Raw genomic sequence first — 19,858 nt, forward strand, 5'->3', positions numbered from 1 at the left:
CTTAAATCTACTCTCGTCCTTCTACCATCATTTAAGCACACTAAATTTCTGTCATTTAACATAGCCTCTATTACTAAACCATTATTATCTGTCTTATCTCCTCCCCATAATGTGCTATGGGCATTGAAGTCCCCACACCAAATAACATTATCATTATCCTGACCTTCAATCTTCTCTAGCTCATTGTATTCTAATTGTTTGCATGGATTATAAAAGTTTATTATTTTCTTTTCTGCCCACACCTCCACTACAACATACAGTATTCCTGTTCCTTCCCTATCCCCATTATTCTGTAGGGTACCCCCCTTTTTTATAAAAGTTACACATCTTCCACCATTTCCTTGCTCTCTGTCTTGCCTCACACTAACATAGTCATATAAAACAAAATCCAACCTAGGCTTCAGCCAGGTTTCTTGAATACAGGGGGGCAAAAAAGTATTTAGTCAGTCACCAATTGTGCAAGTTCTCCCACTTAAAAAGATGAGAGAGGCCTGTAATTTTCATCATAGGTATACCTCAACTATGAGAGACAAAATGAGGGAAAAAAATCCAGAAAATCACATTATCTGATTTTTAAAGAATTTATTTGCAAATTATGGTGGAAAATAAGTATTTGGTCAATAACAAAAGTTCATCTCAATACTTTGTTATATACCCTTTGTTGGCAATGACAGAGGTCAAATGTTTTCTGTAAGTCTTCACAAGGTTTTCACACACTGTTGCTGGTATTTTGGCCCATTCCTCCATGCAGATCTCCTCTAGAGCAGTGATGTTTTGGGGCTGTCACTGGGCAACACGGACTTTCAACTCCCTCCAAAGATTTTCTATGGGGTTGAGATCTGGAGACTGGCTAGGCCACTCCAGGACCTTGAAATGCATGGGCGGATCTACCGGGGTGGCATAGGGTGGCAAATGCCACCCTAAAAGAAAGCCTTGCTACCCCTGCTGCCACCCCTGCTGCCACCCCAGTTGGCAGCGACGAATTCAAAGAAAAATTATGGCCGATTTGACATTTACGTGCGCGAATTTCCAACTGCGGCGAATACAGCACGAGATAACACCAGAGATTGGTTGTTTTGGAAAATTGAGAGGCGCGAAGCGAGGGAGCCAGGAGTCGCGAGGAAAGGAGACACAGGAGGAAAGAGGTAAAAGCTGATTAACTATTGTAAATGTTCGCTGGATGTGGGTGGAGCACAGAGGACGGCAGGACAAAGACTGAGTTCGCAAAACAGTTTTATTCTCACTTTTCAGCGGAAGCGGTTTTCTCTCTCAGACACACACACACACACACATTCCGGTGCTCGGGTTGTAGAGCTCCTCTGCTCTCGCTCTCCCTCCTTAAATAGCCCGGTTTACTGGGGAGAACACACACAAAACATAGATTAATCACACTCAGGTGAAGCGATTCTGCCACTTACCTTCCCCAACTCCGCCCTCCTGTCACAGACCGGTGCTTGACCACGCCCCCGCTGCCACATACCCCCACCGCCCGACTCAGGCCGGGCGCCCGTCCGGCCCGCAGCCGACTCCCCCCCCCCTTGACGGGAGAGGAAGTCCGCAACGACCATCTGCGCCCCCGGCCTGTGGACCACCTTGAAGTTGAAAGGTTGGAGCGCTAGATACCAACGGGTGATCCGCGCGTTGGCATCCTTCATGCGGTGGAGCCACTGGAGGGGCGCGTGGTCCGAACAGAGGGTGAAAGAGCGCCCCAGCAGGTAGTAACGGAGGGCGAGGACCGCCCACTTGATCGCCAGACACTCTTTTTCGATAGTGCTGTAGCGCCCCTCACGCACCGACAGCTTCCGGCTGATGTATAACACTGGGCGATCCTCTCCCCCCACCTGCTGGGACAAAACGGCCCCCAGCCCTCTGTCCGACGCATCCGTCTGTAACAAAAAAGGGAGAGAGAAGTCAGGGGAGTGTAACAGTGGCCCCCCACACAGTGCAGCCTTTACCTCAGAGAAAGCCCGCTGGCACTGCTCCGTCCACTGGACCGGATCTGGCGCCCCCTTTTTAGTGAGGTCAGTCAGCGGGCTGGTGACGTCCGAATAATTAGGTATAAACCTACGATAATAGCCAGCCAGCCCCAGGAACTGTCTCACCCCCTTTTTGGTCTTGGGCCTCGGGCAGGCCGCAATTGCTGCGGTCTTATTAATTTGGGGACGCACCTGCCCGTTACCCAAGTGGAAGCCCAGATACCGTACTTCCACCCGCCCAATCGCACACTTCTTCGGGTTGGCAGTGAGCCCCGCCCGCCTCAGCGACCTAAGGACGGCCCTCAGGTGTTGCAGGTGCCGCTGCCAGTCATTACTATAAATGATGATGTCATCCAAGTAAGCGGCCGCATAGGTGGCGTGGGGCCGGAGGACCCGGTCCATCAGCCGCTGAAACGTAGCGGGCGCCCCAAACAGCCCAAATGGAAGTGTGACGAACTGGTGTAAGCCGAACGGTGTGGAAAAGGCCGTTTTTCCCCGGGATAATGGAGTCAAGGGGATCTGCCAATATCCCTTCGTCAAATCCAGTGTCGAGTAAAAGCGAGCCGTGCCTAGTCGATCGAGCAGCTCATCAATACGAGGCATTGGGTACGCGTCAAATTTAGACACCGCGTTGACTTTTCTATAGTCCACACAGAACCGGACCGAGCCGTCGGCCTTGGGAACCAAGACCACCGGGCTGCTCCAGTCGCTGTGGGACTCCTCGACAATGCCCATTTCGAGCATGGCCTGAAGTTCTTCCCGAACCACCTTTTTTTTGTGTTCGGGTAATCTATAAGGACGGCTACGCACTACCACCCCCGGGGGCGTCTCTATGTGGTGTTCTATGAGATTGGTGCGACCGGGCAGGGGCGAGAACACATCCGAAAACTCGGCCTGCAACTGGGCGACCTCCGTGAGTTGGGTCGGGGAGAGGTGGTCTCCACAGGGGACCGGAGAGGTGCGAGATGCCAATGACCTTTTTTGGACCTCCGGCCCCAGCTCCGCCTTCTCCGGAACTACCGACACCAACGCCACGGGGACCTCCTCGTTCCAGAGCTTCAGCAGATTGAGGTGGTAGATCTGTAGCGCCCCCTCCCTGTCCGTTCGCCTAACCTCATAGTCGACGTCCCCGACTCGCCGTGTGACCTCGAAGGGCCCTTGCCACTTGGCGATTAATTTGGAGCTCGACGTGGGCAGCAGGACGAGTACCTTATCTCCCGGAGTGAACTCTCTAAGGCGCGTGCCCTTGTTGTACAGGCGGGTTTGCCGTTCCTGGGCCCGCCGCAAATTCTCCTGAGTTAAGTGGGTGAGTGTGTGGAGTTTTGCGCGCAGATCCATAACGTATTGAATTTCATTTTTGCTCTGCGAAGGTCCCTCCTCCCAATTTTCCCGCAGTACATCTAAGATGCCGCGCGGCTTACGCCCATATAATAATTCAAACGGGGAGAACCCCGTGGAGGCTTGGGGGACCTCTCGCACTGCAAACAACAAGGGTTCGAGCCACTTATCCCAGTTACGTGCGTCCTCACTTACGAATTTTTTGATAATATTCTTGAGGGTGCGGTTGAACCGTTCGACTAAACCGTCCGTCTGTGGGTGATACACGCTGGTGCGGATCGGCTTAATACCCAGTAGCCCATACAGTTCGGCCAGTGTTCGTGACATAAACGAGGTGCCTTGATCAGTCAGAATCTCTTTCGGGATTCCGACCCGGGAGATGACGTGGAAGAGGGCCTCTGCAATACTACGTGCGGAGATATTGCGAAGAGGCACCGCTTCCGGGTATCGCGTTGCATAGTCCACCAGAACCAATATAAAGCGGTACCCTCGTGTTGACCGATCTAATGGCCCGACGAGATCCATCCCAATTCTTTCAAACGGGGTCTCGATTAATGGTAGGGGGCGCAAAGGCGCTTTTGGAATGGCCGCGGGATTAACTAACTGGCATTCGCGGCACGCCGTACACCACTTACGGACGTCGCCGCGAATCCCCGGCCAATAGAACCGGGCCATTATCCGGGCGAGTGTTTTATCCTGCCCGAGGTGTCCCGCCATGGGATTAAAGTGAGCCGCCTGGAATACCAATTCCCGGCGGCTCCTTGGAATTAACAACTGGGTGACACGCTCCTTCGTCTGAGTGTCCTGCGTCACTCGGTACAACCTATCCTTTAAAATGGAAAAATAGGGGAAGGTCGGGGTGGCGTTCGGCTGGAGCGTTTGACCATCGATTACTCTCACTTGGTCAAACGCGTGTCGCAGAGTTTCGTCTCGCGATTGTTCCAGTGGGAAATCCGCGAGGGATTCCCCAATAGAAAGAGGAGGGGCCGGGGGCTCCTCACTCTGTCGCGGAGATGACGTAGACGGCTCTGCGACCGCAGCTCCAGCCAAAACGACACCGGGACCCCCACCCGCTAACCGGCAGGACCCACTCTTTACTAGGTGTGCCATCAACCCCCGGAATCCCGGCCAATCAGTCCCCAAGATCAAAGAGTGGGTAAGGCGAGGATTAACCGCCGCCTTTACTATGGATTTGTCCCCTCTGAAATATATGTGGACCGACACCAACGGGTAGCAGTGAACATCCCCGTGCACACACAACACCTTCACCCCTTGTGCTCCCCCCAATGCCTCGTCTTGCACCAGGCTTTGGCGGATCGAGGTCTGGTTGCAACCCGAATCCACCAACGCCTGATATGTCGCCCCTTGTACACTTACCGGTATGCGATATGCTCCGGCCTGATCGAGGGCAGCCTCTGGCGCGTCGGGGATCCGCACCACCGCCCCCACCTCCATCGCGACACACTGTTGCTGCAGGTGGCCCGGTTCCCCGCAGCGCCAGCAAACCGGCCCGGGCCTCCCCTCTGCAGCTGTGGTTTGAGGGTCACTCACCTGGGGGGGGGGAGAGACAGACACAGAAGGGAGAAACGGGAGGGCACCACGGGTGCGGTGGGCCGGCTGGGGTGGAGCCGGCCCCCGCCTCCGTGGTGGGGGAATGGGGCGAGGACGGGACACGGGAGGAGGGGGAAGAGAGAGAGAGAGAGAAGAGGAGAGAGAAGATGACAGCCGTTGTCCTGCCGCCGGGACAGCCGCCAGATGATCCTCCGCCAGTCCTACGGCCTGATCCAGCGACGCCGGGCGGTGGCACTGGACCCACTCCGCGGTTCCGGCGGGTAGGCGGGCGATGAATTGTTCCAGCGCCACCTGGTCGATGATCCCCTCGGCGTCGCGATCTTCGGCCCTCAGCCACCGCCAGCAGGCGTCCCGGAGCTGCTGGCCGAACGCGAATGGGCTGCCGACTTCCTCCATTCGCAGCGCGCGGAAGCGCTGGCGCTGCTGCTCCGGCGTGCGCCCCACGCGCTGGAGGACAGCCCGGCGAAGGTCGGCGTAGGCCAGCCGGTGGTCGGCGGGGAGCTGTAGTGCGGCTAACTGCGCCTCTCCCGTCAGGAGGGGGAGGAGGCGCGCCGCGCGCTGCTCCACCGGCCACCCCGAGGCTTCGGCGACCTGTTCGAACAACGCGATGAATGCCTCGGGGTCGTCCTGCGGGCCCATCTTAGTCAAGGTGATGGGAGACGGGCCCGCGGCCGGTGCGCTGGTGGACCCCGCCGACGCGAGGAGGCGCCGGAACGCCTCTCGGTCTTCCTGTTGAGCCAGCACCAGGGCTTCGAAGCGCTGCTCCTGCTCCTTCCGGAGCGTGACGAGTGCCTGGTGCTGGCTCTGCTGAGCCGTGGCGAGGGCGTGGATCAAGTCCGCGAACGGGGAGGATTCCATGGGGCTGCAGGACAGGTGCTCCACGATCCCGGGTTTCGGCACCACTGTAAATGTTCGCTGGATGTGGGTGGAGCACAGAGGACGGCAGGACAAAGACTGAGTTCGCAAAACAGTTTTATTCTCACTTTTCAGCGGAAGCGGTTTTCTCTCTCAGACACACACACACACACACATTCCGGTGCTCGGGTTGTAGAGCTCCTCTGCTCTCGCTCTCCCTCCTTAAATAGCCCGGTTTACTGGGGAGAACACACACAAAACATAGATTAATCACACTCAGGTGAAGCGATTCTGCCACTTACCTTCCCCAACTCCGCCCTCCTGTCACAGACCGGTGCTTGACCACGCCCCCGCTGCCACAACTATCTATCAAGAAATGAAATTATAATGAATGAACAGTGCTAGCATAGTTGTGATGCTGATTTTAAGAGGATAAAAATCAGGTTGGGGAGCGTTATTTAGCTAACTATACATGTAATGTGAAGCGTTTGGCTGAGCAACATGGAAATCGCCGCATTCAGCTGCTGTAGGCATGACAAGTTCATGTTATGCTCACTGGTGAGCCTTTACAAAGCGTGAGAAAAAAAAAACAAAATGTGACACTGGTGTAAATGGTTTAAATCATGCTGAACTTGAAGCAGTGTTGTTATTGTTGTTGTTTTTTAATGCCTGTTCTTTTGCATATACAGTATAAAACTGTCCAGAAACGGTATAGACCTCATCTGAGAATGTGTGTTCTTCGTGAACAATAAAAGCATGAGATTAAGTTTGTCTGTATGAGTTTGTAAATGGCAGCCCGTGCCCTTTTGTAGTGTGTACATACTATTTGTCATCAAACTGTGATAACTGTGATTAAAGGTCCCATGGCATGGTGGTTTGTTGATGCTTTAAACGGGCTCGTGGAGGCTTCCGGATGTTATATCCGCAGCCTTTCTCGAAATGAACCCTCGGCATGTAAATATAGCCTCCTGGGAGAAAGCCCCATTTCAGCGCTTTTCCCAGTGCGTCGTTTTGCTAATGAGAAGCAGGAGGCGGGGAAGGGTAGAGGGTGTGGGTGGGCCATGGGGGGAGGGGGAGGGGCTTGACCAAGCTGCGGCCATGCTAGCTGTGTGTGAACAGTAGCAATGGCAGGTCAAGCAACAGTCCAAGCTGCACACACATACTCGCTGCTATCAGCGCCTGTAGCCACGCTGCTAAGACAAAACCCCGTTCTCCCTCGGACTCTTTTCATAAACTCAACGTGACACAGAGAACAGAGAGTGAGAGTGTTCGGAGTGGTTGTTTACGAACGTATAATACCCTAGGCTTGAACACGCACTCCATAACCAAAGAGGATAGAAGCAGCAACTACAGCAACATATCGCTTATCCAACAGAAGACATGCATTGCGGAGCAATAGTCAAACATAAGCTCATAAGTTACAGTCAATTTCCAGACTAAACTCAGTTTAACAGAGCATGCTGCATGCTCTTTAGTTTTGTAGCGCAGATTACCTGGCTAACTGCAGGAAGCGGTTAGCTGCACAGCTAATGTAGCCATTGCTAGGCTAACGCACCAATTTTAAAACACGGCAAAACGACCAGTTATACACTTACTTGTTCGGTCTTTGTGGCTGATGCGGCAGGGATGCTTGGCACAAACCCAGGCTTCAGTGACAGTTGATGTGCAAAACCTGCCCTGTACTGTCCCAAGTTGTTGAAACATTCATCAAGAAAATGCTTCCGACAAACATACACCGTCTTAGGTAGACTCGACGGCGTATTATTGGAGTAAATAAAATTAAGCCAGCCCTGTGATGACCTGGCGACTTGTCCAGGGTGTACCCCGCCTTTCGCCCATAGTCAGCTGGGATAGGCTCCAGCTTGCCTGCGACCCTGTAGAAGGATAAAGCGGCTAAAGATAATGAGAGATGAGATAAAATTAAGCCACTGCATCTTCAGGGGCTCTCCCGTCGGCAGTAAAAACAGACTCCTTTCTGTGTTGTCACATCCATGTACAGCGCAATTTCCATGTTGTTGTGTCCTCTATGGTCTCACTACAAAATGTAGTCATGTGTTCTGCGCATGCGCAGTAGGCTTCGCGCATGCGCAGTAGGCTTGATAGGACAAACAGCAACTTTTGAGTTGGGCGGGCAATCCATACAGTGGGTGGGAATCCAGAGGGTGGGCATGGGGATCATCTCCCTTGCTGACGTAGACAAGAGAAGAGCTTATCAACGCGCTGTTTTGACGCGCCATTCTCAAATGTTGGGCATAGTTTGGTTTACACATTATGAAATTTCTAGCCACTGGGGTGACTTAAGAAGGTCAGAGGAACTCATTTTAACGTTAAAAAACCTCAGAAAGTGAAAATTTCATGCCATGGGACCTTTAAATTCAGTATACTGTATATACGTCTGTAATACGTTGCCACCCCTCAAAAATTCCTGCCCCCCTCTTGCCACCCCATAAATATTTTTCTAGATCCGCCCCTGTTGAAATGCTTCTTACGAAGCCACTCCTTCGTTGCCCGGGCAGTATGTTTGGGATCATTGTCATGTTGAAAGACCCAGCTATGTTTCATCTTCAATGCCCTTGCTGATGGAAGGAGGTTTTCACTCAAAATCTCACGATACATGGCCCCATTCATTCTTTCCTTTACATGGATCAGTCGTCCTGGTCCCTTTGCAGAAGAACAGCCCCAAAGCATGATCTTTCCACCCCCATGCTTCACAGTAGGTATGGTGTTCTTTGGATGCAACTCAGCATTCTTTCTCCTCCAAACACGACAAGTTGAGTTTTTACCAAAAAGTTCTATTTTGGTTTCATCTGACCATATGACATTCTCCCAATCCTCTTCTGGATCATCCAAATGCTCTCTAGCAAACTTCAGACGGGCCTGGACATGTACTGGCTTAAGCAGGGGGACACGTCTGGCACTGCAGGATTTGAGCCCCTGGTGGCGTAGTGTGTTACTGATGGTTACTTTGTTACTAGACAGTCCCCCCAGTTTTTCGCGATTCTGCGATCGCGTGGATTCACGCGTAATCAGCCATATGCCGCATATTTCCGCGAGGCCGCATATTTCCTACTATGTCGCATAATTATCGCAAAATAACACAATCTACTGGCGGCATTGTGGGGAAAATTGACATCATCGGTCGCGTGCGCAGCCATTTTCACTGATCATTTCATTTTCACGCATGCGCACACACTCACACGTGAAAGGATTGGAACAATCGTTAGTCATGGCGACTAACAAGTCGCACCTGCCGTCATTTATATCAGCAAGTGACCGAGCGAAGCAATATCCCTCAATTTTACATGCCAGTGGGGGAAAATTATTTTGTAGCCCATGTAACAAAAGTACTAGACCATCGCCGAAAGTCAACTATAGAACACCACTTATTAGGCCAGAAGCACCTGAAGGCTGAAGAGAGTTGGCGGTCCAGAAGGCAAAGACAAATGACAATGACAGAATCATCAGAAAACAGAACAACGGTGGCAACAGCTGAACGTGTACAGGTAAGACACAATGTTATTGTCATATAAGGTCTAGAATTGAGGTTTTGATAACTATTTGTAAACGATTGTCGAAGTCGCTTTGGGTTTAAAAAGCGTCCGCTAAGTGTGATGGTCTGTTGCTAGCGAGCTCGTTTGGGGTCAGTCGAGGTAATGCTAGCTCTTGAAATGGAACGTTTGCATGCGTTTTGGCATACAAATGTAACATGACTGATCATAAATTCGCACAACAGTATGGCGCATGAACGCCGCTGTTTATGTCTGTAACATCCACAAGATTTTCATGTGGCTGTATACATGATGGAACTTAGATGGCTGGAGCGACTTAGCCTAGGTCTACTCAGTGCCATGACTAAAATGCACTTGAAGTCATACCTCTGCGACCAGCCGTCAGAAAAATAAAAATAGATTGGCAAGAGAAAACATCAGTCCTATTCATGGTTTTAAAAAATGGTCCGTCATACAACACCTACAAGTGACTGTTGTTCTCTTCATTTGTCTGTTTCCCCCTCATTCACGGGCACTCAGACACAGCTCCAACACATACCTGTGCAGGCACCGATGGTGTGTCTGGAGCTGAATGAATGAGTGAATTAATTAAAGAAATAAGTTTTCCTGTTCAGGATTGAGAGGCATTCTACTACATTTACCAAAGTTAATTTAAAATAACGAATGAATATATGGCAGATGGTTGAAGCAGTGATTTGTGTGGTGAAGTGGACTAAAATCACTCAAATTTTGTATTTTGGTATTTTTGCAGACTTGTGAAGACTGGGTCCGCATGTGCACCGCACTCAATATTCCACTATCAAAGACGGACCATCCCCTGGTGAGACTATTCCTGTCAGAAAAAGTAATAAATGGAGGGAGCATTCCAAGGTCTCACCAGCTGCAGGAAAAGTACCTGGGAGATCTTTATGCAAAGGAGAAGTCTGAATTAAAGAAAAGGGTATCTGGGAAACATGTCGCAGTCATATTTGATGAGACACCTGATGTTGAGGGAAGGTGCGTTCTCAACATTTTGCTTGCGCCCCTGGAGAAAGACCCATCTGGAAGAATTATATCTTACCTGGCCAACACCATTTTTTTGGATGTGTGCAACCATTCCACTGTGTCCATGTCTGTGGTAAAAACACTGCAGGAGTTTGACATCGCCAATGAAAATGTCATCGTGTTTGACACAGACAATGCAGCATACATGCTGAAAGCTTATCGCGAAGCTTTGAAGTCTTTGTTTCCACAGTCCATTCACATAACCTGCACGGCACACATCATGAATTTGATTGGAGGTGCTTTCCGCAAGCCTTTCACTGAACTCAATGCATTCATGATGCACTTTAGTCAGATGTTCTACATGGCAGGAGGACGAAAAAGAAGATACCTGTCCCACTTGGCAGCCAAAATGGAAGGCTCCAAGGCAACAATGGCACCCAATCCCTGTGCTACCCGTTGGAACTCCTGGTTCTGTGCAGCAGAATACCACGCAAGACACTTCTCTTTCTACCGAGAGTTTCTTCAGTCAGAAATGCAGGTAGGCACAAAAGTAAATTCATCATGTAAATTTGCCATGTAACATTAACACTGCTGTGAAAAAAGCTAAAATACCTAAGTGATTAAAAATGTATAGAGGCGTATTGTTTGGGACCCATGTGCTAGGCTGCTTGTGTTATGTCTCATTGTCCCAGTATTAATAATCATTATCCATCAATTCCATAGGCCCTGCTGCTCCCAATACTCAGATAATAGTAATGAAACAGGTGAAATTTACATTAGCTTTATTTGTTTAATCTCATCACATCCTTTTGTCTTTTTTCCTTTTACTCCTTCAGGTTTGTGGTCGTAGTGCCCCAATGTCAGTGGAAAAACTTCATGAAGTATTCGAAGATCCTGTCCAAGTCCAGTGTCGACAAATCCAGTTGAGAATCATTTCAGACAAGTGCAAGGTGATGTTGCAACTGTTGGATGTTTTCCAAAGCAGAACCCCCGTCACAACGAAGGTGTTTAATTACCTTGAAGACTTGCAGATGAACCTAGCAGCAAACAAAGCGCTCCATGAAGATGTTTGTGCTGAGTACTTCTCTCAGTTTCCCTTGACTGGGGTGCAAAAGTCAGAAATTCTCAGGCAGGTTGAGGAAGCATTCGGTGCAGCTGAAGAAAAGGTTACAAAATACATGTCCAACGGACAACCTGGGATTGAGTTTTTGAAACAGGTCAGGGTCTTCCAACCAAAATGCATTCCTTTCATGCCAACTTGCCCAAAAAGCTACAATGCCATCCCTGGCTTCGATTCAGTGCCAAGTGAGGAGCTCAGCAACTACCTCAACAAGTTTGGTCCGGAAGCACTACAAGTTGCTGACAGTGGAACTGTCGACCTTGATGTGTTTTGGCTTGGCCTGCGAGAAAGGCTCCCAAGCATGAGCCAGTTGGCTTTGATGTACATGAATGCTGTGTCAAATTCAGCCGATGCCGAGCGCAGCAACAGCATATACAAACTTGTTCTGTCCAACAGGAGGCGGTCAACATCATGTAGCAACCTGAAGGCTCTAGTTTTCCTTTACTACAACCAGAAAATTCAGTGTGGTCTTTTTGAGTCAGAAGAGCCACATGATGAAATTGACATGTAAATGCCCATGGGACTATGTTTTTCGTTTTGCTATTGTTCGGTTGTCTGTTCATGTTGTCTTCAGTGTGTTGAGGAGTCACAAAAATGCCAATGCACCCACAATCACCCACAATGCAGCGCCATCATGTGAAAATGTGTTCTTGTTTCTTGACTTATGGAAAGCATTAGACCTTTCTCATTGTCCAGATGGGATGGGAATCACTTATGTATTGTGAATATGAGAGACTGCCAATCATTTGTCTTTTTTGTTTTGGATAGCTAATAATTATCTAGCATCACTCAGTACTGGGTTAAGTTCGGTTTTACACTCCAGTAGAAAAGTAATGATTCTGGCAAAAAAAATAAAAAGGAAACAGTGTTTCTCAACCTGTCTGTCGTGATTTAGTCTTATTAAGCCTGTATTCACTTTTTGATGTCGTTTAAAAGTAAATAAAACAACAAAAAAGGGGCGCATAATTCTTCGCATAAAATGAGAAAATGCCGCCGCAAAATCAGTGATTTTGATCGCATAATTCACGAAAAAACATCGCGCAATCCTGGTGGGACTGACTAGAGATGCACCGATACCACATTTGTGAAAACCGATACGAGTACGAGTACTATCATTTCAGTACTTGCCGATACCGAGTACTACCGATACCGATACTGTTGATGTTATTAAAATATAGGCTACCTACATATCTATAATCTAACACCCGTGGGCCGCCGCAATGCTCGCAACCACCCACTACAACTCTGCGCACTGACATTCAGTACCCAGCAGAGGGAGACAACTAGTCATGAACGAGTGTATAGAGAAGAAGACTCAGCCGTTACAACCAAACGCTCGTGGAGCTCCATACCTGTAGATGGGACGTCAATTTCCTTGGTCTTAGCGTTGCCCTCAACTGAAACAAGTTGGAAAACTCAATCAGCCATTTCTTAAAGCTCTCTCTCTCACTCTTCACTCTTAAACTCTCCCGGTTGGACTCGTACTTAAAAACTCTGCCGGTTGGATTCACCTATACAAAAATCCGATTTTCATTTGTTTGTTAGTGAGTAGCCTGTCCTACAAAACCCTTACCTAGGCGAATAGCCAACATTAAAAAAGGACAACGTTGGGGATCTTGGCGTAGGCCTATCTGCGTATGGCAGCGAAAGGGAGTGGAGTGTGGAGAGATGTTTAAAATGACAGTGTTGGGGAAAGATGTTGTGACGGCACTGTTTCATGACTACACAAACACATCTTCGTCATGGAAAAATGGGTTGTTGTCGAACAATTTTTTTTTGTCTTCTGACGAAATTAGCCTACGCTCAATGCTTGAGATTTACAATTTTTTTCCTGGGAGAGGCTTTTTTTCCTCGAACGGACACTGGCAAAAGGCGCTTCACGGAACACTATCGGCGCATGGTATAGCCTATCATATTATGCTCAAGCCTGAGCTCAACAATGCTTCAGTTTTTTTTTCTCTCTCGAATGGAACAAAAAGCGCTGCGGGGAACATTGGTATCGGCGCATGGGATCGGCACTGGTATCGGTTCATGGTATCGGCAACTGTTTGACAAGTACGAGTATGAGTATATTATGGCCCTTTTCCACTACCCTTTTTCAGCTCACTTCAGCTCGCTTCAGCTCACTTCAGCCCGACACGGCTCGCGTTTCAACTACCAAAAACCAGCACGACTCAGCTCGCTTCAGCCCTGCTTAGCCCCTAAAACTCGCACGGTTTTGGAGTGGGGCTGAAGCGAGCCAAAGCGAGCTGAGTGAGGCTGGGGGCGTGAGCAGACACTCTCCTGTGCACTGACTGGTGAGGAGGAGTGTCCTCACATGCCCACACACGCCCCGCAAGCACGCTGGGATCTGTAAACACCGCAAACCCGGAAGAAGAAGAATTACTTATTACGAGAATTTCTGAAGCCTTATGCGCCTCGCCTCATCTATACGCTCTTGCCAGTATCTGTCCGCGTTGTCGGTGACAACAAGCCACAGCACCAAGACCAGCAACACTAACGACTCCATGTTTATTGTTTACTATTCGGGTCGTGAGACTACCGCTTAAAAGCTCACTGATGTCACTGTTTGCGCTGCTTAACGACATCACCTGACATCCACCCACTTTCGCTAACTCCACCCAATGTGTCCACCCACTTCCAGCCAGCACGGTTCAGCGCGGTTGTAGTCGAAATGCAACTCCAACAGCCCCGCTCAGGCCGACTCAGCACGGCACGGCTCAGCCCGACTCAGCCGCGTTTGTAGTGGAAAAGTGGCAATAGTGAAGTACCGGGGCTGATGCCGATGCCAGTATCGGTATCGGTGCATGCTTATTTGTTACTTTGGTCCCAGCTCTCTGCAGGTCATTCACTAGGTCCCCCCGTGTGGTTCTGGGATTTTTGCTCACCGTTCTTGTGATCATTTTGACCCCACGGGGTGAGATCTTGCGTGGAGCCCCAGATCGAGGGAGATTATCAGTGGTCTTGTATGTCTTCCATTTTCTAATAATTGCTCCCACAGTTGATTTCTTCACACCAAGCTGCTTACCTATTGCAGATTCAGTCTTCCCAGCCTGGTGCAGGTCTACAATTTTGTTTCTGGTGTCCTTTGACAGCTCTTTGGTCTTGGCCATAGTGGAGTTTGGAGTGTGACTGTTTGAGGTTGTGGACAGGTGTCTTTTATACTGATAACGAGTTCAAACAGGTGCCATTAATCCAGGTAACGAGTGGAGGACAGAGGAGCCTCTTAAAGAAGTTGTTACAGGTCTGCGAGAGCCAGAAATCTTGCTTGTTTGTAGGTGACCAAATACTTATTTTACCGAGGAATTTACCAATTAATTCATTAAAAACCCTACAATGTGATTTCCTGGATTCTTTCCCCCCATTCTGTCTCTCATAGTTGAAGTGTACCTATGATGAAAATTACAGGCCTCTCTCATCTTTTTAAGTGGGAGAACTTGCAGAATTGGTGGCTGACTAAATACTTTTTTGCCCCACTGTACAAATGACGACTGGCTTCTCATTTCTGCTCTCAATGAATCCCTTAAAATCCTATCCATTAGCTAAAAAACTTCTGGCATTCCACTGTAAGAGTAGCATGATCAATAGGACTATCCTAAACTGTTTCCTTCCTGACTTGGCTGCACACTGAGCCCATCTCGCATTTCTTCCCATTTTAGTCCCACCATACCCAAGTGCTGTACTGCCACTTTTGTTATAATTTGAGTTCTCTCTGTTTTTGATTTAACTTCAGCTGTTGCATTTATTACCCCTGCAATAAAGAACCAGGTCCCTTTTTACCTCCCATGTCTTTTTCTCTTTTTCTTTGAGCATTTCCTACCTCTGTTTCCATACAATTGCTGAAGTAACTTCCTTTCTAACATTTTCTCCATTAGCTTTCTTTAAAGTATCTACCCTTTTAAGGGCTTCTGCATAAGACAGCTTCTCCTTTACTTTAATATTGTTGATTTCAGCTTCTCTCTGGTGGCACGGTGGTGTAGTGGTTAGCGCTGTCGCCTCACAGCAAGAAGGTCCTGGGTTCGAGCCCCGGGGCCGGCAAGGGCCTTTCTGTGTGGAGTTTGCATGTTCTCCTCGTGTCTGCGTGGGTTTCCTCCGGGTGCTCCAGTTTCCCCCACAGTCCAAAGACATGCAGGTTAGGTTAACTGGTGACTCTAAATTGACCGTAGGTGTGAATGTGAGTGTGAATGATTGTCTGTGTCTATGTGTCAGCCCTGTGATGACCTGGCGACTTGTCCAGGGTGTACCCCGCCTTTCGCCCGTAGTCAGCTGGGATAGGCTCCAGCTTGCCTGCGACCCTGTAGAAGGATAAAGCGGCTAGAGATAATGAGATGAGATGAGCTTCTCTCTTCATGACTACACAACCCCAGTATGCAGCACTGTGCCCCCCTCCTCAATTACAGCATTTTGGTGCTGGCGTGAGAGATTCGTAATCTCCGGAGTGGATGTCCGGAGCGGAGCATGGGCCATATTGATGGACCTCAAAGGCATTGTGCAGCTGGTGTTGTCTCCATCTTTCACAGAAGAATCCATTCAGTACATGCAGACTAAAATAATTGATCACAGATAGGGTCTTCAAGCGGTCTTTCCAGACTTTAAGCTCTGACCCAAGCATCATTATGCTGAGCACTACCCAGAACTCACAAAGTGTTTTGGGCCTCTTGTTCACCTATGGACCATGAGGTTCAAGGAAAAACATCACCTTTTCAAAAGGGTTGTACATGACACACACAATTTCAAGAACATCATAAAAACTCTTGCTACCAAGCATCAGCACATGATGGCGTATCAGTTCAGTGCAGCAGCATTTTTTCAGACCCCCCACACAAGCTTCAAGTGTCACTTCTGTCCAAGTTGCCACACTGCATCAAGTGGCAAAAGACTTCATAAAGACAGAGAGAGATAGCCAAAACATATATAGTACATCAAAAGGTCTCCATAAATGACAGAGTACGCAAATGGAATGTTTGTTTCTGCAGGCCAGATTGGAGGACTTCCAAAATTCAGCAGGATTGAGCAGATACTGCTTGTGAATAACTGTTTCCTTTCTTGGCAGAAACTATGAATGCTGGTACAGTGAGCATTTAAGATTGTTTGAGCTGATATCCTCAGACAACTTCTCTGTGCATCAGCTGTCAGAACTAAACGACACAGTAAGTCTCATGGCGTACAATATTGATGGACATTTAATGTTGACACACACAAAAAAGATTTATTTTGATCAGAGACTTACAGGATTAAAATGTTTTTAGAAGTGGGAACTTAGAGTCATGTAGCAGTGTGAAGAAAATGAACACTGGTGTAATCTCAGTCAGTGGGCAATCAGTGACACTGCTCAGTGCCCATCATGACAAGCCTAGAGAGACTAATTTAACTGATTATTGTTTTTTGCAAACAGTACACATTTAAGGTTAATGATACTTAATCCAAACCTATCATGTTTTTCTTTCAAAATTGTGAAAATGTGGTGGGAATTGCCTGTGTCACCAAATCAAATTCCTCAATCCATTCTTTCTCTTCTTTTAAAAATAGGAAATGGCAGCTCAAAACTTACTACTTCATGTCCACCTCCACAGACATTGTCAGGAAGATGACTTTGTCTTCATGGCCAGAATCTGTGAATGAGCTAAAAACCATGATAAAAGAAAAGTTTCTGCTAGATTTTGACTTTAGTTTATCATACCAAGATCCAGACTTGGACGGGCAGTTATGTTCCCTTGTAGACATTGAGGAGCTTCCATAGAAGGCTGTACTAAAAGTTATAAGGTCTGACAGTGATTAGGGCTGGGTATCACCAGATACCTCACGATACGATACTATGGCGATATTTTGCCCACGATACCGATAATATCACAGTACAGCGATTCTGCGATAATCGATATATTGCAAGAAATTTCAACCACATCACGATATCTGTGTCACTGAAGAAAATCAGAATTTATTGACCACTGTAAAATTACATTTCACATACATAACTACACACTCTTGCCAGACATATATTTGTCTCTATTCCATTGCTGGCAAAACCAAGAGTTGCTTCACTACAACATACAGAAAATTCCCATTTCTCTGCTAGTATTATCAACTTTTCTGTAAGCATGGACACATCAGTGCTGCTTAAGCAGAATCAAATTGTTTTATGAAAACTTAAAACTTGCACTGCAGACTGCACATACATTTCAGTGCTTACACTAATATCAATTTGTTCTTTGTAAACTTGAGAACATATACCTGAGAACATTTAACTTATGCTTATTTTGCAGGAACAACACACTGTCTGAAACACATTGAAAAGTGCAGTGGGCATCTTAGTCTCCCTGAGCACAATTATGAAACAAAGTGCAGTGTGGGTCAGTGTCCACACACTGAAACTGAATTGAAACCTCAGTGAATCATGTTTCTTCTGAACTTTGAGTAAATACTCAAAATAAAATGCAGTGTCTCACACACACTAAAATTGAAAATGCAAAATAAAGTGCAGCTTTTTTAAGCCTTTGGCCTTAAATGACAAAATTAAGTTCACAGTTACAGTAATGGCCCTTTTCCACTACCAACGCGGCTGAGTTGGGCTGAGCCGTGCCGTGCTGAGTTGGGCTGAGTTGAGCTGAGCGGGGCTGTTGGCGTTGCATTTCGACTACAACCGCGCTGAACCGTGCTGGCTGGAAGTGGGTGGACACATTGGGTGGAGTTAGCGAAAGTAGGTGGATGTCACGTGATGTCGTTCGGCGGCGCAAACAGTGACATCAGTGACTTTTTAAGCAGTAGTCTCACGACCCGGATAGTAAACAATAAACATGGAGGACATGGAGTTGTTAGTGTTGCTGGTCTTGGTGCTGTGGCTTGTTGTCACCGACAATGCCAACAGATACTGGCAAGAGCGTATAGATGAGGCGAGGCGCATAATTTGTCGTAATTCTTCCTCTTCCGGGTTTACGGTGTTTACAGATGGTGGTTCCCAGCGTGCTCAAGGGGTGTGTGTGGGCATGTGAGGACACTCCTCCTCACCAATCAGCACACAGGGGAGTGTCTCCTCACGCCCCTTGCCTCACTCAGCATGGTTTGGCTCACTTCAGCCTCGCTGCAAAACGGTACGAGTTTTGGGTGCTGAGTGAGGCTGAAGTGAGCTGAGTCGTGCTGCTTTGGGGTAGTCGAAACGCTAGCCGTGTCAGGCTAAAGTGAGCTGAAGTGAGCTGAAAAAGCGTAGTGGAAAAGGGCCATAAGTCACACATCACTGAAGTAGACGGGAGGACTTTGGCGCTGTCCAGTGTAGTTTGCTTCGGGTCGGGTTTTGGTGGCTCCGGCTGAGCTAAAATGTCGGGGTGGTGTCGTGCTAAGTAAGTTCGCAAGTTTGTTGTGTTACCTGAATATCTAATTGGAGCGAAACAGGTTTTGCAAAGTGCATACTCTTTGTCCAGCTCATTGTTTTTTTTCTCCTTTCCTTTGGAATCCAAAGTGCCTCCAAACATCTGCCTTAAAGTTCGGCGGCGTCTCTAGGTTTATGTTAACAGTCATGCTTGCTTGTTTTTTTTCCTCACTGCAACCGCCGGGGAAAAAAGAGAAGACGAAGAGTGCCTTGCAGTGAGGGAGCGGCACAGCGACACCTCGCGGAGCGGAGGTGCAGAAGTTGTACTGGATTTACAACCCATCTGAAACATGATTTATTATTTGAAAAAATATCGATATTCAAATTTTGAGTACCGATATTGAATCGGAAGACAAAGTATCGCGATATATCGCCGTATCGATATTTTTGCACACCCCTAACAGTGATGCCAGTTCAGTAGCACCAAATGACAATAATATTGCCCTATGCCATGACTGCAGACAGAGCTGAGAGATGGCCTGATGTTTTTCCAGTGCCCACTTTTCCCTATGAGGTAGAACTCGTACTCAGTGAGGGAAATATTGCATATGAGAGAACAGGGAAAACTCTAAAAAGTTATCTAAGGGCCAAAAACATGACATCCTTGAGACCCTTGCAGCCAAAATGCATAGTTTCAAAGCATATTCCAATGATAAGGAAGTTTCAGTGGTAGCAGAGGCACTTATCACTAAGCATACTTGTCTGAAAGAGCCAGGATTGCAGACAGGATGGTATGGTTGGAAAAATAGTTTGAAGTTTAAGATGGGGAACTACCGCACTAAGTTGAGTTATACACGATTTCATGAGGTAGCTGTAAATTTTGGGAAAAGGAGTAGAAACGACCCAGACAAACAAGCTCCCCACACTAACATCAAAAGACCAAAGAGGGCAGAAGTTAATTTCCTGCCTAATTTTCCAAGAGGTGAAGATGGTGTAAGCCTTGAGCAATTTAGACTCCAAATTGTAGACGAAGCTAAGAAGACTGACAAAAACCTTCCCCTGATTGCAAAGCAAATGGAAAGAGGTGGAAAGAAGTCATCAATGATGACCTGCCTGTCAGAGAGATCCTGGAACGCTGGCCTGCTCTGGAGTTAAAGAAGCCATTTTTGTCAACCTGGAACGGCCATCACTGAACAGAGGTGGG

General features: G+C 48.0%; 2 protein-coding genes across 5 annotated transcripts in view; both read left to right on the top strand.

Annotated features, from left to right (window-relative positions):
* The window catches only part of LOC132886657 (uncharacterized), a 157,460-nt gene extending 143,872 nt beyond the window's left edge, over positions 1 to 13,588 (top strand). For 3 of the 4 annotated variants that reach the window (XM_060921591.1, XM_060921589.1, XM_060921590.1), the window contains 2 exons: positions 10,002 to 10,772; positions 11,071 to 13,588. In XM_060921591.1, the coding sequence (XP_060777574.1) occupies positions 10,023 to 10,772; positions 11,071 to 11,865 (1,545 nt within the window). In that variant the 5' untranslated portion in view covers positions 10,002 to 10,022 and the 3' untranslated portion in view covers positions 11,866 to 13,588. Of the gene's footprint in view, positions 1 to 6,856; positions 9,245 to 10,001; positions 10,773 to 11,070 lie in introns of those variants that run through there. The other variant, XM_060921588.1, reaches the window with a different exon arrangement.
* LOC132886660 (uncharacterized) overlaps positions 1 to 19,858 on the top strand; it is a 252,235-nt gene that overhangs the window by 194,883 nt on the left and 37,494 nt on the right. The window lies entirely within an intron of this gene.

The sequence above is a fragment of the Neoarius graeffei genome, chromosome 5 (genome assembly GCF_027579695.1).
Source record: "Neoarius graeffei isolate fNeoGra1 chromosome 5, fNeoGra1.pri, whole genome shotgun sequence".
Lineage (NCBI taxonomy): Eukaryota > Metazoa > Chordata > Actinopteri > Siluriformes > Ariidae > Neoarius > Neoarius graeffei.